Raw genomic sequence first — 25653 nt, 5'->3', positions numbered from 1 at the left:
CACGGCCGGGGACAGCCGGGGACAGCCGGGCACGGCCGGGGAGGGCAGCGGGGACAGCCGGGCACGGCCGGGGGAGAGCCGGGCACGGCCGGGCGCGCTCCCCGCCGCCACCCCGCGGCCCCAGCCGCGCCGCCCGGGCGGGGAGCGCTGCGGCCCGGCCCCGCCGCACCTGCCGCCCCGGGAGCCGCCCGCCGGCCACCTCCGCGCGGCCGGGGCAGCTCCGCGCCGAACCCCCCCGTGCCTTCCGCGCTTACAGGGGCCCCGCTCGGCGGCACCCCGGCGCTCTGTCCCCCGGAGCCGCAGCTGGCGGCTGGCCCCGGCCCCAGCCCCGGCGCTTACCCTCATCTTCCCGGCGCGGCGCTCCCCCGGCGGCGCGGGCACCGCGCCCGCGGCTCTGACAGCTCCGAGCGCCCGCGCGCCGCTCCCGCCGCGCCTGACGTCACGGCCGCCGCGCCGCCCCGTTGGCTGAGCGGCGGCGGGGCCCGTTCAAACGGGGCCGCGCGGGGCGGGCGGGGGGAGCGCCCTTCCTCCTCCGAGCATTGCTCGTTCTGCTCGCTTTGCGGGCAGGCTCGGTTCCCTCTCCCCGCTGCTGTTTTTTGGCTGGTTGGTTTTTTCCCTTTTCTGAGTTTTTCCCCCCAGGTACGCGTTTTCTCCAGCCACCAGCCCGCCCGTCTTTCCGCGCTGCCCCCGCGGTGCGGGTGCGCGGGGAGCGCTCCCGCGGGCGGCCCGTCCGCGCTGCTGCGGAACCGCGGCCGCCCAGCCCTCCCCGCTGATAATTGCTGTCGTTCCTCTCTCGGTCGGAGTTGTTTCTCCCTTCGAGTTGCCTGAGCCAGTCCTCTGATAGCCCTGGGCTTGTCCCAAGCCGTAGGGCTGGTGCGGGACCTGCCCCTGTTGTGTCACACGCGGGCACGGGTCCTGTCTCGAATCTGCTCTCCGATGGAAAAGCTCCGAGGTGCATCGAGCCGCCCCACGGAGTCCCTCACCTGTACCCAGGAGCAGTTGAGGGCTGCCACCTTTTCAGCCTTCTCCCACACAAGCAAATCCTTCTCGTCCTGTTCTTTGTTTTACTTCTAGTGGGATGGTTTAGTGCTCGCTACGTTGTCTCCAGCCATTAATCGGATTTATTTTTGTTATTTAAATTATTTATTTAATTGCTGTGTTCGAATATGTAGCAGAAGGCTTCTCTAGTTTCCATGGTGATTAATGTAGGAAAAGCCTTTTTGGGAGTAGGTACGCCACTCTAGGTAGTGGGCACGACAAATGAATGTGGGCACGTGCACGCACTCAGGAGTGTAAGGAACAGATTCATGATTGCTCACAATTTGAGGACAAGCACAGTCATCCATCCTAAACACACATTAATTTTAGGATATGTAGCTACTCATCATCTTTACTGCTTGCTTAATAAATTCCTTTTTGGTTTCCAAATTCTAACAGTTCTGCTACAGAGAAAATTTTCCTTATTTAAAATGATTTTTTTTTTTTTTTAAACAACTACTAGAAAAGTCATGGTTTCTTCCCCCCTGCCAAGTTTGCTTTGCTGTTAGTCTCAATCTGTCTCTTAGCTGTACTCCCCAACCTTTAGAGTGTGCAGGTGCTGTAGCAGGTGTGATGCCTGTTTATGCTGAGGCTTTTCTCAGTCACAGCCCCCTGCCTGCCTTGGACACCGAGCAAGTTCCAGGCAGCAGTCCCAAGCTGGAATCCAGCGAGTGGTGTCTGACCTGCTGCACTACCACGTTAGGACCTTACTGTGTAATGGTCAGGTAAATGTAATGGTACCCCACAGGAGGATGAGGGACAAGGTTTGTTAAGTCTTGTTCAAAGATCTTGAAGTTCTTTATAAAAAGTTATCAAAAGCTGAAGGTAAGAATTTGTAGGCTATCACTGCATAACATTATAATATTTCTTTCTGAATGCTATGAATGTCTTTCAATACCTCATCTCGTATTTACGGCTAAGAGCAACACCAGCAAGCCTGCAAATAAGTATGCATGAAAAACAGGTATTGGATTTCACTCTGTTTCTGTGCTAATCTGTTTTCCAGCCTTACTCAAACATTTGCTGAGACTTTTAGAAGAATATGTCCATTAATCTTAGCAAAACATACCTAGTTAATTGAGCTCTAGTCACAGATTCAATCTGTTGTAAAAACAACCTCTGATCTTTTTGTTTGTTTGGGCTTTTGTTTGTTTTAGTGACATCACAAATTAGATCTGTCTTGTCACTGGAAGTAAGAAATGTAGGAATTAAGAAACATTCCAATAGAATGAAGGAAAACTATGCTAGCTGGCCATGCTCTCTCTTCTCTGAGACATGTATCTATTCTGTGCTGTTTTGCCATATTTCTCCATACACTAGTTCAGCAGAGTCTGTTTAGATTTTTTGTATGTATACGTAAAGGAGGATATGCGTGTAAATTTCCTGTTTGTATACATACCGAGGTGTGCGTATACTAATGTTGGGGTGGTGTGTTAGGATAAAAGTTCAGTAAAATATCTTTTCCTAGGATACTTGATGCTTGGTTTTGGGGACACTGTGTTGTGCAGTCTTTTTGTAAAGGTAGTTTTTACAAATCAGAGGAGAGCTGAAGGCCTAAGTTCAGCTTGTACAGCATATAGCAGATGAATCATGTTACCATTTTATTTCATTTCATTTTCCCTTCTGTAAAGTGTGGATGATGACCTTTAGCTATCTATGTTCCGAGTGTTGAAATCTGTTGATACAGAAACTCTCTGAGGTCTAATTGTTTTTGTAGTTATGTAAGTTCTGTTCCTCAGCAAATTGCTTGCGTTTTGAAGATGTTTCCATCAGGCATTGCCTCATGTTACTGGTGGGTGGACCCCAGAGCAAGTTTAATCAGCAGAGCCTGTACTCGTTCTGTAGCTTGCTTTTGAGGCGACACCGCTGCGGTTCACTTGAGCTGGTCAGAGCAGCATCTTGCTGCAGAGTGAGTCAGCAGCAGCCACGCCGTGACTGTCTCACCCTTCAAGGTTGCTTCAGCCTCTCTCACACTGGCTAACATCACCCTGACACGTTCCATTATCTTGTGATTAACTACCTGGATTGACACTTGCAGTATTTGGGTTCTATTCCTGCTTTTGCTGTGGACGCTTGACTGACAACATTTTTTTAATCCCACTGTGCCCTCAGTATTTATCTGTGAGATGCTGATAAGGTATTTTCATGCTGTTGCACTTACTTTGTACATTTTTATATTTGGGCAGTAAGCTTTTGCTTTATTGTTTTGGAATACAGTTTCCCACTACTGTTACATCTCGTCTTCAATGGAAAATTACTGGTCAATAGCTTGGTAAAAACAAGGAATTTTAGCAAAGAAAAATGGATGAAAATGAAGGAAAGATCAATTTGAGAGTGAAAATTATAAAGACAGTCAGGGAAGAAGAAATTTGAATTTTTTCTACTCGTCTTAGATAATAACATTTTGGAAACAACTTATTCAAATGTGCCTGTATCTTTAAAATGTAATTGTACTTAAGAAAAGTCAGTAATTACAAATGTCATTAATGCTGATCTGAGGCTATAAAGTCGATTATAAAAGGACTCTCCTAGAAAAGCTGTCCTTGGAGCTTTCATTGTCAAGCTATTCGAGTCACTCATTTGGTCACCTTCCACACAAGTCTGTTAATTATAAACATTTAGTTTCACTTAACAGAGTATGTCAACATGCTTTAAAGCCCCAGCACCTTCATTGAAAGAAACAAAGAGGGACAAAGCTACAGACATTGGCATTGAAAATGAACCTAATTGTATATGGCATTGTTCATAGTGTTGATTAAATGCCAGCACAAGGTCGAGGCTTCATCTGTCCATTCTCACCCTTTTATGCCCACACTGTAGGATGAATACAGCACATTGCTTAGGTCTTTGAAGCACTGCTGGGTTTATGCTCAGCCTTGTTTCTTACTTGGAGGAGCAATCTGAACTGTTCCCCGGAGCTCTTGCAAGTGGCCAGGGTATAGAGGGTGACTGTATGTGCATGTTACATCCCCTTCCACTGGTGCATTATACCCACAGAGCAGTATAGAAACCCTGCTGTATGTCCACCACCTTTACAGGTTACAGCAGAGAGTTCTGCTTCTTGCCATTGTGGAAGGCTTTAAGGCATATACAGCCAGATACTGTCATTTGGAATGCAAAAAAGAATGTATTAAAGCTGTATTAAAAATGTGTGTTCCATTCATGGGTTTTATGGATTGATTGCCTTGGTTGCAGACCGAACCCTTTTATCTGGACTTGAGATAAAGAATTTGTCCAGGGAATGCCATTAAACTCCACAACAATAGCCTTCAATAGGGCTTTTACGTGGACACGTGTTTTTATGGATCATTTGTAAGACTTCATAATTTAAGGAGAAGACTGTAGTTAGAGCTTCAAAGCCTCAGGAGGCTGTCTTCAAGGAACATTTGGGTTCTTGTTCATAGAGCTGCAAAACTGTTCAAGATTTCCTTGTTGTACACAGATTTTAAGATTTAAAAGCTGTTCTCAAACCAATTTTAGATGAATTTGAAGACTTCTAAATTTCAGAGATTCATGCTGCAGAATAACTTGATTGCACATTAATAACTTGGCAGCAGATGGGAGTGGGAGGAAAGAGCTTCAAATTGTGGTTCTGAACTGAGGAAAGCTTTGTGAGCTTGAAGCAAGGTTGAGCATGTTAGCCAGCAGTCTGTGGTTATTACTGCCCATGCCTTTGTCTCCCTCTCTCTGACCTGGGGCGTGAGGACTCTTTCCACATAGTAGTTTTGTCTGAGCCGATGGGTATTGTAGTTTAAAAATGGCATTTTCCATTTTGAAAATGTTTTGCTCAAGAGGTCCTGACCAGCTCTACTCCTTAGGTATCCAGCAATTTTAAGAGCAAACCAAGATAAAAATACAGGAGCAACTTAAGATGTGGTTTGTTGCTATGTCTGTTTTCAGTTCTGTCTGAAAGGGGAAAGTGCTAGTGAGAATTCTGTTCTGTATGTGTGGAGCAAACTGCCTTCTCACTGGCATAAGGGCAGCCCTGTGACACCACTGAGAATAATTGTTCGCTGGGCAGTGTGAAACAAATTTTTCCCTGATGCTCAGTCCTGTAGCTCCCCCTTGGACTGAAAGGAAAGGTCTTCCCCAGGATTTAGAGAGGACATGGTGCTAATCCCCAGGTATTTTTGTGCCTCTGCCAAAATAACAGATTTAACATAACCTGACATGAGTTGCCTGTGATACTGGTGTGTGGCTGTTAACTAACAACTGAGATTTTAATGGCTATTTTGGCACTGCTGCAAAAAAAATTTCACTAGTAGTCTGATTCCTGGTTTTCACAGATACTCTAGTCACAGAAATCTGTAGTTTTTAGGAATTATCTTGCCTGCTGATTAAGACTTAAGGTACATTCAGATGGGAAACCACCGAATCAATCAGCTTTGATTACATAAAATACAAATATAAAGGGTTGATACTTCTGCTTTGCTTCAAGGTTGTAACAAGAGATCCCTTAAAGGAGTCTGAGGACCTGAGCACATATAAAGGCAGAGGAGATTTAGTCAGGGAGTGAACTAAAGGAGAAAGATGTAGGCTGGGCCTGTTCTGCTTAAAGGAGCTGCTAGAACTTGTCATACATAAATGGCAATTTGTGTTTCAGGAGCTGAGGGAGCCTTCTCACTTTTTTTTAAGAAAAGGCACAAAACCCCCTATTTAACTGGTTTTTATGTTTGTGGTTCAGTCTGCCTTTGACTCCAGCAAGGAATAACAAAGGCATGTTACTGTAATATGCACTCTTTATATTCATTTTATCTCCAGCTTTTTAAGTTGATTGTTTAAAAACAATTGATATTCTTTTTTAAATTGGGCTCAAGTTTGGGTTCAAGATTAAAGAGTTCTGGACTTACCCTAGCTAGTGTGTCCTTTACTTGCATATTCATGCTTGCTGTGACACCAGCAATTCCAAGACTGTGCCACTGAGCACAAAGGGAAAATCAATTATGCCAAGGAGGAAGCATGTACATACATCAGCAATTGGTGCCCAGGGGAAGAAAAATCTGCATGTCTGCTGATGTCAATCTTCTTGATACGGTATTTTTGTAAGTGCATGTGGGTTGCTATTTCTTTTTAACTAGCTCAACAAAAAATAAGTTTATTTTTAGTGTTATGAGCTTCAGGGCATCACAATTAACAGATAAAATTGCCAGTTTGATTAGTCAACCTTCTGTTTGCTTTAGCAGAAACTATGACAGTGATATTGTTAGCATTCCCACAGGTATTTTGGAAGATTCATTACAATCAGTTATGGGATCCATTTTTTCTCTCCCAGTTTTCATTATCTTTGGCTCTACAGATTTTATTTTTAAGCTAATGGAGAGATGTTCTGGGCTGATGAGCCCATTTGCAGTAACTCACCTGCAGCTCTTTTAGTTTAAAAGCATTTCTATTAAACGTGTGATGTGTCTTCTCTTACCTGAATTACTGCAAGTAATTCAGTTCCTATGGACATCTATTTCTTGGACTCCTTTTGCTGATACTTAACAAGAAGTTCATCAGCAGTTTTTGGGGGAGTTTCATAGTAGTCTGAAGTCTATTCATTTTGCAGGACTCTTAACTGCTGTTGGTTTAATTCTAACGCCTTTATTTGGTATAGAATCAAGGTGTGGTAGTATTGACAATATCTTGAGGAAAACATCTCGCAAAGCATTGTGAAAATAGTTAAATATGGTATCATTTTAGCAAGAGGCTGCCATCAAATTAAGTATTAAAAATTAATTTTTAAGGCAGCATTTTGATGACTAACAAGAGCTAGTGAACAAATAGATGAGCTCCCAAGCTTAATTTAATCTATAAGCAGTTTTCTATCACCTATAGTGACTTTTAGCATAGTTTGGAAAGGCCTGACACTATCATATCACAACCTGTGTATTGAATTGGTGCTGGGTAGTACAGAACAGAGGCTTTTTTTTTCATATATATGTAAGTTTATCCTTTTTTACATATCCTAGAACACAGTCTCAGGCTATTCAAGCACAAACTATTGAATGTGAAGCTCTAAAGCAGAATGGTTCTATGTGGCCAAATTTGCATTGGGTTAAGCGGAGGACTGTTCTGCAGGTGAACAAACTCCCTGTTGTGGATATGTAACTGTAGAAAGTAAAAAGATAAAAACATTAAATTATCTGTGAGCTAGTGATATTAAGTGAACAATTACTTAATCTTCTGTTTGCTAAAGCATCTTGATATGTATCAGCCAAAAAATTCACGACTGAGGTACTTTGGCCCAAACCTTTATGAAAGTATCTTTATAAGGATATAAATGTAACTGTACTACAAATAAAAGATTTACTGTCTTCCTGGAGCTTTTATTTTCCCTGTGGTCTGTACTGGTCATGCCACAATTCAAATAGCTGATGATGAAAAAATAATGTGTTCATTGAACCTGTTTGCTTTGTCATTTAGGGCTGACACTCACCTGAAAGTTGGCAAAGACCATGGGATAAAAAGTTTCAATAATCTGTAGTTGTATATTTTTTTTAGGGGAAGGGTGAGCACTTAGATTTTTGTCATGAGGATATTGGATTTTTCACCCTTTTCTCTGCCTTTTTCACATTCATTGTGTCAGAATTAAAAATCATTTAGGGAGGGAGTTTTATTATTTTACTTAAATTTTACAATTGATATTCTTCTGCCTGCTTACCAGAGGAGGAATCAGCTGGTATTAAAAAAATATAGTGAATTTAAGAGCCACGTATGTTTTGTTGAGTCTGGATGTCAACCCTACAGCTGCTGCTGTGGCATGAAACAGATGTCATGTCAGCCAGCAACTTCAAAGGGGATTCCCTAGGCATGAGCATGTGGGAAACTTAAAACTGATCCTATTTCCCCTGGGGAAGCTTGTTCCTGCTGTTGCTCACTTGTGTTCCCCATGAGGCTCTGTCCTCAGGTCTGCAAAAGCTGTGCATAGTGTGGGCACAGCCTGCTTTAGCTCAGGTTTAGAGACTTGGGGTAAGGTTGTCTGTGGGTGGGTTTCTCTGTTTCCAGTTGTTTGTTTTGGGGGGTTGTTTGTTTGTTTTTGACTTCCTGGTTTCATTTGTGCAGGGACACCAAAGCTCCCTAAAATCCATGGTTACCTTAGTAAAAGACTTTTTTAGGCTAGATCTCAGAAGTCTGTGATCTCTGTAGGAGCTGGAAAGTGCTGTAGTGGTTGATGCTGTTTTCCCTGCATTTCCTACTTCCCTAACTACCTTTTTTTCTCCAGAGCTAGACAAGGTAGAAACAGATGCAGATTGTTGATATAGCTGAGGAGAGAAGCTGCAGAGATGTATGCTGGGTTTGTGGAATGAATAGCTGTCCCTAAGACACGGCTGCAGTAAATGTAATAAAGCACTAAGTGGTGTTCAGAAGGGTGGTCTCCACTTGCCCAGGAAAATATAGTCAACTCTGTTATTTACTTTTCTCTCTGTAAAGTCTTGAAACAAACAGATAGTGCTCTGCATACAAACTCTAAAATGTTATGTGAAGCTCATATACACACACATTGCATAAAAACTAAAATATGTAACAAATATTTCAATTATTTTGTATAATAAGAATGAAAACAATTTTAAAAAAATAAATTTCCTGCTCTCCTGTTGTCCCCTCCCCCCCCCCCCCCCCCCTTGGTGCTTCTGTGTATCTTGATAGTTACCTACTGTTTGACTGATATCTGAGTTGGAGGTTTAAAAGTAAAAGCTTTCCATGTCTTGGCAGATTTCCTGGCCAGTTTATTCATAATGCCTTTGACTTTCCTAATTATATGAGATTTTTGGCCAGGTAGTATTCTTACACTTCTTTACAATCTGCATACATGAAAAAAGCTTCAAAGTGCCTTTTCCCCAATGATTGTTAATTTGGGAATGTTCACTGAAAATCACATTTCTTTTCTTGTGTAGGAGACTAGCTCCCTATGAGTATTTTATAATTTCCTCTTTTCTCACTTGTGGCTCCCACAGAATATGTGCATGGCAAAGACAAGCTAGAAATCCTAAACTTACAAGACATCCCACTTAGGAGTTGGTTCAGACCTAATAATACTGAAGTAAAAAATACAGCTTGTTTCACATGAAGTGTTGTAAATGCATTAAGTTATTTAAACAGTTACCTTTGCAAATTCTTTAATAAAATCTAGCTCAATTTCAATAAGGGAGATCTAAAATGCTATGTTGTATGTTTACAGCATAAATGTTTTATAGATTTGCATATCACAACCGTTTTCTTCCTGAGATATTATATTCTATCATTTTACATTGTTCTAAGAATAATTAGGACCATAACATAAAACATTATATACAAAATTCTCCCATGATTACCCACCAGCCTGCATCAAATCCCTTTGATAAGAAGACTGATTAATTTCTTGTCATATTACACTTTGTGCATTTCAGAAAAGGGCGTGTATCACATAATAACTACTGCCATGTTCCTTATTGGATCTGCTGTTTCTTTGGTATAAAAATTCAGTGATGCTGGAGAAATTTGAGACTGGAGAGGCACTCAAGCGTTGGCATTTTAAACACCTGTGTTGCAAGTTGAGCAGTTTTGCTGCATGTCCTTGGTAGGTGAAGTTAAAACACCTACTCCCACTCACACCTATCTCTATTGCAGTAAAGATGGGTTTGTTCAAGTGGAGCAGTTGCTTCTAGAAATGGAATTGCAATTTTAAAGCAAAAAAGTGAAAGGCATTGAATATGCTAGTGCTTTTTATTGGTAGTTATTTTCTAAAGTAAATGAAAGTCTTGAATGGCCCTAGCACTGCATGATACATAATAATTAATATTAGCTATTAAATTAATTAACTTTTTGAAATGAATGTTCTATGAATTTGGTGAAATGGCGGCTTTGTTTTGCAGTTCCCAGTGAGTCTATTGAGCAAAATAATTTTTTTGTTATTGTTGCTAAAGCTTGTTTACTGCTACTAAAAATCTAGAGAACATTGTTTTATGTAATCACTTCATTTTTTATGGTTTGTAAAATACTGGCAGACTTAAACTGAGGTTGGTGAAGGAGGGCAACACAGGATTGCAACAAGGGAATCTGTAAATTACAATACAGAAACCAGGGCACAAACCATAAAAGATCAACTCTGGCCTGTTGTCTGCTACCCTTGTCAAAACTGTGAATAACTAGGCACTGAGCCTGAGTGCCAACCACTGTCTAACTTGGCACTGCCCACACACACAACTCTGGAGACAGCAAAGTAAGTCAAGGAAAACGGGTCTCAGATAAGAGTGCAAAAACCAAAGAAGTAGCCACATATATCTCCCTGTTCCTACTATTGTGATGATTTTCTGAGCTCCAATTTTCACAGAAACCACAAAATAAAGTAGAATTACAGCAATATAAGGCAACAGTGGAATGCTCACCCCATATTGTTTTCTGTAATGTAGCATAGACATCCAAGCAAAAATAGCTAATCCAACTGTAGAAGCAGTACTACTTGAAAGATTATTATTCCTTAATTAAAATGCTAGATTGTCAGGAAAATTTCCCAATGCATGGAAATAGCCTGCTTAGGCACCTTTTGATCTGAGCTGGTGTTTAGCTCTGTGCTGGCTGATGAAACTTTCAAGCTATGTGTTTTGCCTGGGTATTGACTTCTAGGGTGCTATGGTAAATGACAAGACGTTGGCATGGTTAGTTCTTTAAAAAGCCCTCCAAAAACCAATTTCATAAGGACTTTGGCTTCTAATTTTATCCTGAAAACATCAGAATTGCATTTGAAAGCAGTTTATAATCTCTCACAAGACCCTGCTTTGACATGTGTTTTGTTAATTGAACTTCTGAGGATGTGCAATTCCAATGTGTTTGTTTAAGGAAGCGGTGTGGCTTACCTGGTTCACATATTCACAGCTAAGCTAAACTCTCATCTTTATTCTGTGCAGCATTGCCATCTCTACTAAAACCTAATCCATTATTCATAACTGCTTCTAATTTTGGCCTAACTTTGAACTGGAGGTAATTGGAATGTCTCCAATTGTCTCATATGTTCACACATCAAAGAGCATCAATTCAGAAGTTAGCATTGTTCTGGTGGTATATGTATGTGTGTGCTTTAAAGAGTGAAGAAATATTGTTTGGTTAGTGATATGGAATATTCCACTTTCTTCTTTCAAAAATAAATGATAATAAATTTGTAATCCTAGGGAAGGGGTGCCATAGGTTACCATGTCCAATGCAGCAGATCTGAGTATTAGTACAAAACTTGTTAGAGGCAACAGAACTCATCTAAGTGACCCCAAGTAAAGGTTGACGTTCAGTGTTACTTAATCCTTCCTTTCCCTTTGGCACTGCTTGTGATCACAAGTCCCTATTTTCATTACTGAGCAAAATTCTTTTTATTATTACTATTTTTCCTTATTTTTCCTTCTTCTATATTGTATTGATACACTTGGTTGAAAGTTTGATTTTGCATATATTTTGTGTTTTAAATGCAGATAAAAATTACCTCACCAAGAGCAAAAATTCAAAGATTTTTCTGATTTTTTTTTTTTAACTCTGGATATGCTATCTCTGTAGAAGTCACCACACCTAGGAGCCCCACTGAATCAAGCACAGCCCTCCAAATGTTACAGCAGTGAAGTTATAGGTTGATACACATAGGAAGTACTTAGATTTATCTTGAAGTTGCCCGTTCGCTTTCATGCCAAGATCTCTGTACAGTTTAGAAGATAAGCAAAGTTTTTACAGACCAGAAGTGGTTGATATCTCTTCATTGGCAACAGATAAAAACAAGCAAAGTACCAGTTGATCCATGAGATTTGTCTGTCTTTTTCTTCTCATGAAAAAGTAACATTTTTTAGAAACAGCTAGCTGTCAGTACAGTCCTCAAACCTGAGCTAAGTAATCTGCTCACTTTTCTGATTCTTTGAGGAGCATTCCTGTACAGCTATGGCAAATGTCCCAGCATAATTTTTCCTATCTTTTTAGTGATAATTTGTGCTCAGTTTTCAGCTGCAAAGGACTAAAAGAACATTTCAAGCCCACACAAAGTCTGACAAGAGCTCGTGACTGTCTACAATTTGTAACAGCAGGCTGTATGTTCCCTGTTGCAGCAGGGAAGATGGTCAGGATTAGGTTTATTTAGTTTTGGGTTTTTTTAGTGTTATTAAAATACAGCTGATATCTACCAGAAAAAAAAAATTGAAAACCATCAATTTTTAAATTTTTTTTTTAGTTCTATGCTAGCAGAAGAAATAATTTGGTAAGATTATGAGAAAATAAGAGTGTAAGGGTGGATTGAAGATGCAGTTTACTTCTTAACATGTTGGTGAATAATGAGAGAAAAATCAGCCCAGGAAAGGCATCACTCACCTTGTAAGCTTTTAACCTTTCCCCAGAGGCCTGTCCTGCAAATCCCTTGAAGTCCCATGTTCAGCTACCAGCGTTTTTTGCTACCCATCTTTTCCTTCCCCTCCTCCAGCCATCTTCTTGCCCCTTCCCCCCACTTCCTATTAAAAGGAAAGCTGCTGAGAGCTCATAAGCAGCAGACTCATGCTTTCAATCAAAGGACAGAGCTGAATAGCCTTGCACTCAGAGCGGCTTCAGCGGATCTGGAGTCAGGGCCCCTTCATTAATGAGAAAGGAATCTGTTCACCTTCTGAAATCTTCCAGCACTCCCTCAAGCTGCCTGAGCCACACAACTTGCCTTTCTCATAAACTTCCCCACTGTGACCACAGTTCCATTTCTCTCATTCTCTCCTCCATCTCTTGAAAACTAAATATGCAAAGGTAATTTCCCTGCTCTTGCTGGGTCTGTGATCTTTCTTTGCTCATTAGAAGATGCCTTTTCAAATTAATTTCTTTCCCTGGACCCTAAACCCTTGGTTTCAAAGGAAAAAAAATAGTTGGGTTTAGAATTATGTGCAAGAAAACACAACATTTGCATCAGGCTTGCCAGACATCTGTGCAGTGCAGGTCCAAACCCTGGTTTTGATTCTTAGGCTCAGTGGTTTCCACTGGCAGTTTTTTCACTCAAACATCTTGTTTCAGTTCACACCAGCTGAGTTTTGTCTTGAGTTTATAGGGGCTACAACAAACCCTGGAAATTCAAATGCAGAGCTCAGCTCAAACAGCTGCTGTCCTTTGTTTTGGTCCAAACTATATTACCACCTGAGATGCTAAAATCATCCTTACCTCCTGAAAATTACCTCAGGTTTGGTGAAAACCTCATAAACCTAGCATGGTACCTGCTTGGTTTGGGAACATTTTATTAGCTTATTTATTGGCTCATTTTTAAACTAATTATATATCATAAATATGAATATGTACCACATCAGTAATGATGTCATTTCATTTCACATGTTTTCAGAAATAGAGAGGCATTCTTTGTCATTATTTAGCATTTATTTCTTTTTGCTGTGTCTGTATCTATGCTGTTCATAATGTGAAAGGCATAGTTACTGTCAATGGAGGAATAAAGGAGAATAAAGCAGTGATGAAGGGAAAAGCCATCATACATGGTTTCTGGGAGAGGCACAGAGCAAGTATCCAGTTGCTATTCTGTGGATGGTCTTAATACTTTGGTCTGGAGAAAAATGCGCTGGTATCACCCCTGCTATGATCCCATAGGTAAATATAAATTACTTTCCTTGTTACAGATGTGGGGGAAGATACATTTTATCTAGGAATGGAAGTTGGTAAGAAATGGGTGTTTTGTAGATGCAGTGTTGCTGAGCATTGGTTTAGGTTTTGATAGTGCCTTTGACATGAGGTAGTTTCAGTTCTCATTCTTATTTGGAAACAGTTATGCTCAAACTTCAGACTGAATAGCCAGATTCAGACTTCTTTTAGTCTTTAGATACATTCAACTTCAAGAGTTGTAATCTTCTATTAATGCATAACTGATAGTGAACATTTTTCTGTTAATCTCCTTGGTGGAACTATGCAGTATGACTTTTTCTACTAAGAAAGAGAAAACAGTTTTGATGGTTGAGTTCTGTTTGTTATTTTACATTGATGCCACACACAGCTTGAGAATATAGTGACTGACTGAGTCCGAAAATCTGAGCGAAAAGTACATAAAATTCTTGAATAAAAAAAGAGCTATCTTGTCAAAACAAGCCCTGTGCGATAAAGATTTCCATGGCAGAAAAGAACGAGGAGAGACTGTACAACTGGAATGCTGTCTATGGGATGTTAATTTCTGTGGGTGCTGATTGCTTGCTAATTTAAACAGATACTGTGAGTGCTTAGAACCAGGGTATGAAATGCTGGCAGTAGCTTTCTCTGCCTGAGAATCATGTAAAAGAATATTTTTTTATTAGAATTAGAGATGTAGCTCTAAGATTATGGGCAAAACCAGCTATGTTTCCCTCTGCTCCCCTTCCACTTGGTTATTGGGGCTTTTTTCATGCCTTAAGTAACTTAACTGAAAATGGACAATAACTGGGTTAGAACACAGTGTCAAGGGTAGCAGCAGTGCTGTAGCAGCGAGTTAAGCTGCTGATACATCCAAAAGCCATCACTGCAGCAAGTGGCTGTGATATGTGCCAAACAGTGTCAGCTTGCTGTGACTCAGCCACTGGCACAGCAGCAGACAGCAGCTGTTCCTGGTGCCAGCAGTGAATGTCCCCAAGGCTCCGTGGTTGTGCTCCTGCCCGTGCCTGCTCTTCAGCTGCTGGCTGGCAGTTCCTGCTGCAGGCTCTTCTCTCCTTGCCACCACCTCGAGGCAGAGAAGAGTGCTGCTGGCGTGTGCCATGCTCGGGCTGTGCCCTCTGAGTGCCCCTGTGCCCCAGCCCAGCGTGGCCTCTGGCCTCCCTCACCTGCCTGGGCAGCTCAGCCTCCCTGCCCTGCCCAGCCCCACGGCCCAGTGCTGCCCAGATGGCTCTGCCACCTCACAGTCCTGCCTGCCACTCTCTGCCCTTTGCAAAAATAAGAAATCAAAGTTTTAAGGTGTAAGACTCCTCCTCTCTCGTTGCTTGGTGCTAGTACTGCTTCGACATGTGGCCAGTATTCGTGTGTACTTCAGAGAGGCCACTGAGACTCTGGGCTGGCTCTGCCAGCAGACTGTCCCGAGGGATTGGTGTGTGACTGAGGCTCTGGGCTGGCTCTGCCAGCAGACTGTCCCAAGGGATTGGTGTCCCTATGTTGCAGGAGCACCCTGGGACCCCACAGTGCCCAAGCCAGAGAGGGAGTCCTGCCTGCAGCCCCTGAGCTCTGGCACTGCCTGTGGGGAGCCTGGGGAAGGCAGAGGTGTGTGTCTGTCCTGGTCACACACTTGGTGAGCTGTGGGGAAGGCAGAGGTGTGTGACTGTCCTGGTCATGCACTTGGTGGGCTGTGGGGAAGGCAGAGGTGTGTGTCTGTCCTGGTCATGCACTTGGTGAGCTGTGGGCTGTAAGGACAGCCTGGCTGGCCCGCACCTTTCTCTTGCTTCTTCCTTGCCAAGGGCCATCTGAACATTTGACTTCCACTTTGCAACATTGCTTAGCCTCACCCCTCTGGAAACACAGGGACTGGTTGATTCCACGTGGTGCAATGAACTGCTTTTTTCAGGATTTTTCCAGTTAGGATCTCTAGGAAGAACAAAAACTCCTAGGCACAGCTGAAGCTCCTTGCAGTGATTAAAATTTGTGCATTGCAGTAACAGCGAATGGCATGAGAAATTTCAAGGACTGCTTGATTGTAAACTGCTCCCTGCAGATGTGCCCAGAAGAAGTTTATTTAAAACCTGTGTTCCTATTTCAGTTTTCTGAGAGGAGCATTCAGGCTCTATTAAATTCTGCCGAATAAAACATAAATTGAGTGTCATCTATCTTCTGTATTCTTATGATTTTAGAATTGATTGAAAACTTCTTTACTGTTACAGGGCCTGCTCTGAATGTTTCAGGTAGGCAAAGAGAGTGATCCTTTGAATTATTTAAGGCTGTGACACATCAGTTACCTGTTTACTTTTCTATTGCTACTAAATTTCAGAAAAGGCTAAGGGGGGCAAAACTGATCTTTGTTTATTCATACAAAACATCTCTGCAAGTCCCACTCTTGCCCCGCAGGAAGGACCATCCTTAAACCAATTTAATATTTGGGACTGTAAACCCAGACTCTTCTGTTTTGTTACTGCTGAGGTTAACAAGTCAAGGGTCATGGCATTAATCAGTGACTGTGGTGCAGAACAGAGTTGCTAAACTTGTGGTGAAATTTGAGCTTGCTGTCATGGGAACAGCGTGGGGAAGCGAGCATTTGGGAAGAGCCTCACCCTGCTGGGGGAGAGCTGGGTAAGGGTACCTCTGCCTGGAGCACTGATTACATCTGTGCATGTGGGCATGCTGCATATCATCTTTAAACATGGATTTTCCTCTATCCTTTAACAAGTGTGCTGGAGTCTGTTCCCTAAAAATTAATGTCCGTCATCATATACATGATTATTGGTCTGAGAGGTGAGAGAGTACCAGAGAGTAAGGGCAAACTCCACAACCCCTGAAAGTTCTGAGATGTTATCTTAATCCAGTGGTGACTGATGCCCTAAATTCTTTACTCAGTTCATAAGTTTTCATTAGCACAAACAACCCTTAAAGAAAGGAGCAGTATGTACAGCTTTTATAGTATAGCTTGGAGTCATGATACTGCAAAGTGCAGAGCAGATGTAATGCCTGTCAATTTTTTATATTTAATTACAAGAGGGGACTAATTCATGAAGATTCTCCCTTTCTTTCATGCACTCAGACAGCCTGACCTCATTTTTATAGTAATTTGTGACCAAAACAGGAAGATGCTACTTTTGTTAAGAAGTCTATCTAGATTAACAGGTTGTTATTTCCTTCTTTAAAATACACAAAGCAATTTTCACGGTGTTATTCCAGGCAGAGAGTGTTTTCTCCTGGGTATCACCAGTCTACAGGGAAAGTTATTGCACTTTAATATAATTTCTGAAATATTAATCACAGGGACAATAGTTTTGCAAGAGGTGAAGCTTTAGTTGTTTACAGTCTGTTAAGCTATTTATTTACTGTGTGTTCTCACTCCTCCCTTAAGACCTTCAGAAATGAAAAATACAAGGGGATAGCAGTTCCTTTTCTCATTTAAGTATGCAAATGTGGTTTTCAGAGCTCTTTTTCCTGTGGCAAAAGCAAGGTCAGAAGATAATATAATGTTTCTAAACTAGATTCTGGTTATAATTTGAAAGCATTTAGTACTGTTGCCTGGTTTTAGTCCTAAATATGTATGGATGCCTCATGGCACAAGGCAGAGAAACCTGGCAATTGCTTTAATTTGTCCCCAGTCCCTGCCCATAGACCTGGGCACACTGCAGAGGTCTGGTAATACCTCACCCCAGCTAAGTGTGTTTCCTGCAGCTTTGCTGTCTTAGCTTGCCCAAGAAGAATAATGCATCATTATTCTTCTTCTCATTTCAAGTGTTCATCAAAGCCAGTGATAGATGTTGTCCAGCTCTGTGTTTGCAGACACCAGCAGGTGAAATAAAGCTACCCTCAGTGCAGTAGGGCTATTCTAATTTACTTTCAAACATCCAGTTTGGCTAAAAGGGCTGCATGGATTACTGAGATTTACAGTACCAGTTCTAGCATTCAGTTACTCTGTCTTGTAAGGAAGGCTATTACTTGAATAAAAAAAAAGAGCAAGATGCATTTCTGTTATTGGTTGGTGGCAAAAGCAGTAATGGGATGCCTATTGCTGATTACAAACATGTGCAGTCCCTGAATACAAATTAAATTTTGGGCAGACTATTTCTAGATGGTATTTTCCTAACTTCTTGCCTTTTGGTGGATAAATTGTATTGCTTTTGTGGATTATATTTATTTGAAAACTGATTTCTCATTAACAAAATTAAAACATATCAGAAAAATCAGACTTATTTTCAGTCTTCTATTTTTCGCTGTCAGTTTCCCAAACTATTTCCTTCCTCAAGGGATTTAAATATATCAACTTATAAGTATAGAGATAGGCAGTTTCTCTCCTCCTGTTTCTTTTGTTTTTAAGGGATTTCTTTTTTCTCAATGCCTGTAAGGCTGGAGCCCTGGAGATTTGAAGCATCTTTCATCCTCCAAAATGTCAGCAGTTTCAAAGAAGTGAGTTCCTGTACACTTCTTTTGACATGCTCTGTAATACTTTTCAAACTTGGCTTGGGAGCTCTTTCTCTGCAGATGAGAGGCAGTATGGGTAGGAGACACGTTTATACCTCAGACTCTGGATAAAACAATCACCAGGGAGAGGAAAGCACCCTGACACAAGCCAGCTGTGTGCAGTCCAAATGACTGACAAAAATTTTGCATCTTCACCTTCTTCCTTCTGAAGTTTGCCAGGTATCAAACTCATAGAGCTGAGAGCCAGCTTTAGGATGTCTTGGCTTTCTGTTCCTCCAGTGGGAAGACACATTAGAAACCATCAAACAAAACCAGCAGTGTCAAGTCCATTTCTGTCAGTCTGTGATCTACACAGAGCAAGAACTCTGAGCCTTCAGCTAATGTTTCTTCTTTCTGGGTTACAAAGTACCAGGTGGCAGAGCTGGAGATTGGCTTAGGCTTGTGTGCAGGACTCCAGTGCATCTTGTGGTCAGACCAGAAGATGATGGGGAGTGAAGGGAAGTGGGCAATGGAAACAAAATCCCCTTCCTGCTAATCAGAGCCAGCAGTGGTAATGAAGAGGCCAGCAATTGATAGGACAGGAGAGGAATGTAATTACTGCTGCCAAAGGCAGCTGGGCCACATATTGGATTAGCATGGAGAAGGGATCAAGGCAGGGCACATGTACCTGCTGGGGCAACAGCAGGAGGGGTGGATGAGCTGGGAAAGTAGTGCATATAAGGAGGGTAATGCAGAAAAAAGGGTGAAGAAGTAGGAACACAGAAGTGGGCCAAGGTCTATTTGACACTAAAGCTACTTAAAACTTCTGAAAAGTTGTTTTCATATATATGTTTAAGAGAAAAAAGACATCTAAGACTTTCTTCTATATAAAATGTTTTCTCTTGATATGTTTTTTCTACTTCCATGGAAATAAAACAAGCATCTAGATGCAGTGTCCTGACATGCTAAACTGGAATGAAATACACAGTTCTTGTTCTGCTTCATTTTGCTTTATCCTTCAAGGATACAACAATTGAATTTGGAAGCTCTTCTTTAGTGAGATCCTGAGGTTTCCAGGTTACCACAGTGTGACATTTTCTGCCATGGGTGTTACCAAGACAGATGTGCTCCAGCTTCTCTGCTGCAAATAGGAATGTTTATTTTACTTATGGGATACTAATTGCTGAGCTGTCCTGTTTTGCAAAGCTGTGTGAAGATAAGGAAAAGGAGGGAACATTTAGAAGAAAGGCAAATTCAAACCATAGGTTTGGTGCTGTCAGAGGGAGTGGGTGTTACATGTGGGAGGTAAAGGTGTAGGTACAAGGAGTGACATTTACTGAACTTATTGCTCAGGCTCCTTGTAGTTCAGCTGTGCCTACTGATGGTATTTGTAAAGCAGCCCACGTGTGAAAGAGGAAAAACTGACCTAGTACTGAACAAAGGTTAGGAAAAAAAAGTAGAAATCTCCAGCTTTCATTCTGTCTAAATCTAAAAATACATTTGGCAATTCACAGTAGTCCTTTTTGTCTTTGGAACAATCAAATCTGTCACATTCAAAACCTATATCAACACAGAGCATGTATTATATTAGAAGCATTTAATGTCAGTGAGTAAAGCCTGTTGAAAACATAAGAACAGGTGTAGGGGTCTTTAGCTGTTAACTGCTACGATTACATGGATGCCATATGGCTCAGCTGTGCTGTTCTCTGAACTGAATCTTCAGCTGTCCTGCATGAGTGAAACGTCTAAAACTAAACACGGCATGGGAGACAATTGATACAAGATTTGCTGCACAGACAGCAAGCCAATCTATTCTTTATTTACTCTTTAAAATTTTGATAGAGAAAATTAGCTAGGCAGCACTTTGACCATGTTGTTATTTACTCCAGTGAAAGAAATGGAAATACTTGGTGGGTTATTTTTATGCCATTAAGCTCCCAAAGGCTAACTACTGTGAAGGAGATAATGTAATATGTAGTTGTCAAGTTTGGGATTAATGTATTAGGATGCATAGTTAGTAAAAATCAGCACTTGTCACATCTGGGCAAGTCCCATGAGCTATAACCATCTTGAACATCTCTATTGTTCCAGTTGTTTTCAATTTTGTTTCCTACTCTGCTGAATTTCCCAGGAGATGTGATGGGTCAGCAGCAGGCCAAAGATGGGCTTCAGACCTAATCTAATCAATATTGTGACAAACATAATGAAAGAGACTATGTCACCTTGGAATCCCAATAGGTTTTATCAGCTTTGCTCCTAATGGGATGTGACAGCAAGGCTGATCTGTGTCTCCTTAGGACACAACAGAAGTTGTGCAAGGGCTGGTGCAAGGATGGCTGCGTGACAAAGGGTAAAGTCCCTAACAATTGCAGCTAAAAGTTGAAACTAGAGGTCCTTACAAGTTAAAGCATTAAATAGCTATTTTAATGACCTTCCTTTTCAAATGAACCATTCAGGCATTCATTATATTTTCAGTTCCTCTAACGTGTCATCTGCGTTACAAACCAGTAACTTGTTCTGTTTCAAAGGGATGTTCTCTGAAGGTGGTTTTACAAATTAGAAAGCAGTGGTTACTGTCTGTATACGTATTCCAAGCACAGCACTTTCACTCCAGTTCTCTGTAGTCGTTATTTTATAGTTAACTGCCCCTTTTTGCAGTCACATACAATAAGATCATTTGTCCCACCGAGTGTGACTTTTGCATGAGGATGAAGTCAATGATTATTTTTTTCCTGGGATTTCCTCCCTTAGCAATTCTTTACCATAAGTGCTATGCTACCTTTTGTAGACTTCATTGATGCATTCTTGTGTGCAATCTCAAATTTTAGTGTCCTCCTAGTTTTGGAACAGCAGCTTTGTTAAAAATTGTTTTTGTGATAACTTCATTTTCTGTCATCAGGATTGTACATATTACCAAAACTGACAAGTTTGCACCCTTAATTCTTATGATTCCTCTTTCTCTGCCCAGCTAGGTTCAACTACTCACCTCATCTGTTGCCTTTATAGTTTCTCTTTTCTTAAGTGTTGGCCCCATACTGTGATGCTTTCTAAAAAGTTATTCTCAAGGCATTTACTTGCTTTGTCTCTTTAAATTTTCCCCTCAAGATGAATGGCAATTACTGTCAAAATGTTCTCATGCATAGAAATCCTGTGACATGTAGATCTCTTGAATATCTGGAAAGCTGCAGAGATATTATCAAAGTAACTATCAGTGTTGGACAAAAGTTCTTGATTATTATTTCATCTCATTGGGGAACTAACCTTTAAAGTTTCCTATGAAAATTCACCAAATTATTCCCTACACATTTGATTTTTTTTAATATGAAAACATAGGTTTTATCCTTTAATGCAAGACAGAGTTGTTTCTCAATCTCATTTTCAATTATTAAAATTTTCTATATGAGGATTTCCATAAATTGCCTTGATATGTAAATAGTGGGGCAAAGCTGCCTTATACTTTTTATTAATCCTGCAATTACATTCTGTAAAGCCTTTTTACTTTCCTTAATATGAAACTAAACCCTCTTCTCACCTACTCCTTTACATAAGCAATGGACTAAGAATTATGGACATGACAGCTAAATCCAGCTTTTAAATCCCAGGCACAGTAGCTGTGTGCTGTTGCTGCTCAATGTTTCTTTCTAATAAGCTGTACGCAGTGCAATATCTTATTAGTTAATTTGAAAATCGTTTCTCAAGGGATTGCACGACTTATGTACATCAGGTCCCTACCAATCCACTTAAAGCTTTAATGCACCAGAGAAACTTAGCCCAGAATTGAATCTTATTTGTTGCACTAGAAACCTTTACTTCACTGTAAAGTACATGAGAGTATTTTTGATGTAGAAGTTAAAATGAAAACATCCCTTTGCAATTTTTTGAAAATAAAACCTAATTTTTTGATCTTAGGGAAAATATTTTTATTCTGTTGCATAAGGTAACAGAAGGTCCATGTTGCAAGGCAAATGTCCTGTTACTCTTGAAATTTCAGTGTTGCTGCTTAACTTGGAAAAAGAGGGACTGAGAGAAATCTTTAGGGAAAAGTACCCATTCTTTGCTGCAAATGTGAAACTTGATTATTGATGTTCTGGAAAGCATCACTTGAGTTTGGGATGGGTTGACTCCAAAAGACATTCAAACATCCCTGCAAGGAACTTTGATTCTGTACTTATGATGAGGCGTGCTGCACCACTTTAAACCTGCCTAGACAATACCGAAACCATCTCACTTGGTGAGATGTTGAATATTCATTCAAGTCTGTGTTTCTGCCTCTCCCCTTCAGAGAACAAGAAAGTTCACGGTACCACAGTAACATGAAATATTAACCTCTTTTTCCATTTCTCAGCACCACCACTGCATAAAGCTACCACCACGTAATCCTCCTTCTGGGTGGTATTCATTACAAGTGATCTAATCGTGACCTAATGCACAGAATATCAGTGAATTTATAACCCGCATCACAACTTTGAACTTGCAGCATAACATTCAATCGCTTTCCCACGCACGGCTGAGCTCTCCATAGGCAGCACAGAGCTCCAGCGGAGCGAGGAGCAGGCAGAGGAGCCCACGGCGCTGTGCAGACCCACCTGTCTGTCCAGGAGCATGTCCGCTGCCGGCCCGGAGCCCGTCCCCGCCCGGTGCCGCCGCTGCTGCGGGAAGCGGGACCCGCCGCGCTCCGGCACCGCGTGTGCGCAGCGAGCCCGCCCGGCTGCTCCCCGCTGCCATTATAGCCGGGAAAGCCCCAGGGCGGCGGGAGGGGCTCCCCGAGAGGAAATTCTGAGTCTCAGCCCTCCATTGCGTAGGTGTCATGTGCTGGGCACTGGCTGGGAACTTCCACCCCTGCCGTCCCACAGCCCCAGTGAAACCGGGGCGGCTCCGCGGTTCCCTCTGCCTTTGGGCTGATAGGAATTGCCATGGCAGTGAAGCGCGGTGTGCAGATGTTGTGAAGGAAAGGAAGCAGATTTTGGGCCTTACTAACTGGATGATTTCTTATATAATTGCTACTAAAGTTACTAAAAAATTCCTGTTCTGGTGTAGTGTGACTTAATTTGTTGTTTTCTGGGGGTTTCTGTTGGTTCGGGTTTTTTAGCAGTTTTGTTTTGCTTTTCTTTTTATTATAAAATTCCTACCAAGCTGCCTAGAAACTGTTTGCAATGTATTCTAATGGAAATCTGACAGCTGGGAACTAACACTCTAGAGTCAAACTTGTTGGCTTTATTTTTTTTAAATCAATTTTTGTTTGATCATTCTTTGAACTTGAGTTTTGTATACTAATGTCCAATGCATACTAGAAATTCTTCAGAAGCTCACTTAAATCATATAGGAAGAGCTGTAGATGCGTTCTGTTTGGAGACCTGAATCACTAATAATGAGAAATTAGAGATTCTCTCCATTCCATGGATGTCTACAGTGTATATATTTCACTATTTACTGATTTGCCTCTTCCAAACAGAGGCAAATCAAAAAATAGTGAAAGCAATATTCTGTGTAGGTAATTTAGTTTGTAGTTACTGAAGACTTCATGTTAGTGGTGAGGTGGGTTTTGTTCTGTGTAAAGGTATAGAAATTCTAATGAAGATGTAGAAATAAGTTTCTGGGGAAACAGAACAGTTGGTAAAGAATGAGGAAGAAAGCAGAGGTGATGGCAAAAGACAATGACATAACTTTATGGAAATGGAACTGACATTTCTATACAGGAAATGTGAAGGAACAGTTTAGAATGGGAAGGTAAGAAGAAAGGGATGTGATTTTACACTAGTAGCGTATTTTGGAAGAGGTTAGGAGAATACACTCAATTTAGGCTTGCAGAGGATGAGGTTTCTGCAACAGACACTAGTGATGGATAAGAATGGTTTGACTTTACCAAGTGAGGTGTGTTTTAGATGAGATCTGAGAAGTGGATGGCTGAGGAGCACAGAATGAGTCCTATAAGCAGAGATTTGTCTGAAGCGACAGAAAGGAAGGATGAGAGGACAGGGGAGTGTGTTTTGACAGCAGCTATCAACAATATGGAATTTTAGAATGAACTGTTAGTGCAGTGTGCTTGCCTGCATTTCCTAGTGCACAGTTTAGCTTCAGATATTTCCAAGAGGCATTCTTCTGCTCTTTAATGTCTGAACTAAATTTTATTCAAGTCTAAAGACTGCTCAATGTGATTTCTGAACAATATAAATCTCTAACTATAAATTATCCTGCACTGGTGCTTTTAAATAAGAAAAAAACCTTTTATGTAACACTCATATAAAGTAAAATAATACTTACTTTGCATTTCTTTACAGCAGCTTTGCACAGTGGTTCTGCCATCCAGCCTTTCCCAGTGGGTGGACTTCCAGCTATTTCACTCTATGATTTTTGTCATGTGTCTTGCCTCCTTCCCCTTAAAATGAGGGGTGCAATGGATTACTATTAGAACACACTGCTAATTTGCACTGAAAATGCATTGCAGCATCAGAATAAAATTTGACATACATATTTTCAGAGAGAGGAGTATCACAAGAAGGAAATAGGACAAATTATGGTATACAAAAAAGGGGAAAAGGCAGAATTTTAAATACTAGAGTGCCAAGAGAAAGACAATATAGGAAGAGTTGGAAGGGTTAAACCACCCCAACTAAAATCCACCAGCTATTTTTTAAGTCACAACTTTTTAATAGTAACAGAATTTTTAAAATTGTCATTAAGAAGTTATTTTTAGCAAAATACCAATATTTATATTGCTAAATTGACTAGTCATTAAACTGTTTCACAAAAAGCTTGGAATTGGGAATTTTATTCCTTAGTGCAGTTGCGATCATAGAAGAAGATGAAATCTTTTTTTCCTTCTTGAAAAGTACTATCACAGCATAAAGAAAAATGACAGCAAAATCATATCTCATCAGGATGATGGATAAATCCTTAACTATATATGTTTAAATGTGACATAAAAATAATGAATATGGAGAAACTGGCAGCTACTCTGTTGACACCTAAGGTAGAATGGATTGAAGAGAATCCAGGTTTGAGCTGTTCAAAGACACAGTGCAGTTATTGTAAACACAGAGATTCACTACAGAACAATTTGAAAATCACCTTGTAGATTTTTAAAAGTATCTGCATTTTTTTCCTCTTTTTCTTTCTACAGCAAAGTCACTGTTTCTACATTACTAAGCTGAACTTTATGTTGTGATTAATACTGCTGATTTGGGTGCAGTTTGACATTTCAGGCTTTTGTTTTCTTTTTTTCTGCATATGAAATTAAACTGGAGCTGTGAGCATCCTGGCTGGCACCAGCCACATGGGGCTGTTACAGATGAAGCTCTTTGACTTCAGCCATGGCACTAACCTGAGCTGTTCTCTGAGCAGATATTTCTTTAGCACTGAGACCTATACCTTTTACAAATCTGAATTACTTGCTGGAATTAAATATAGAGGGAACTTGACAGACAAGCAGATTAAGCGCACAAAACTCACTTCCCTTGAAAATGAGACTAAAATATGACATTTATTTGCCCAAAAGTACAGCATGTGTCTAAATGTATAAATATTTATACCACGTAGGTGTCATTTATGAGCATGATTATGGCTTTATGACCATAAGGTATTAAGGAGTAATTTTCATATACTTGTACCTTCAAGTCT

The 25653-nt window shown here is 40.9% G+C and overlaps 1 protein-coding gene across 4 annotated transcripts in view; it reads right to left on the bottom strand.

Annotated features, from left to right (window-relative positions):
- Positions 1-25653, bottom strand: part of RASGEF1A (RasGEF domain family member 1A) — a 149124-nt gene that overhangs the window by 26618 nt on the left and 96853 nt on the right. The window contains exon 2 of one of the 4 annotated variants that reach the window (XM_012574509.5): positions 24298-24412. The exons of 1 other annotated variant lie outside the window; for it this stretch is intronic. In XM_012574509.5, the coding sequence (XP_012429963.1) occupies positions 24298-24339 (42 nt within the window). In that variant the 5' untranslated portion in view covers positions 24340-24412. Of the gene's footprint in view, positions 1-339; positions 611-22622; positions 22768-24297; positions 24413-25653 lie in introns of those variants that run through there. 2 more of the 4 variants (XM_041716921.2, XM_030275890.4) reach the window with 2 other exon arrangements.

The sequence above is a fragment of the Taeniopygia guttata genome, chromosome 6 (genome assembly GCF_048771995.1).
Source record: "Taeniopygia guttata chromosome 6, bTaeGut7.mat, whole genome shotgun sequence".
NCBI lineage: Eukaryota > Metazoa > Chordata > Aves > Passeriformes > Estrildidae > Taeniopygia > Taeniopygia guttata.
This window is presented reverse-complemented; position numbering and strand designations above follow the sequence as displayed.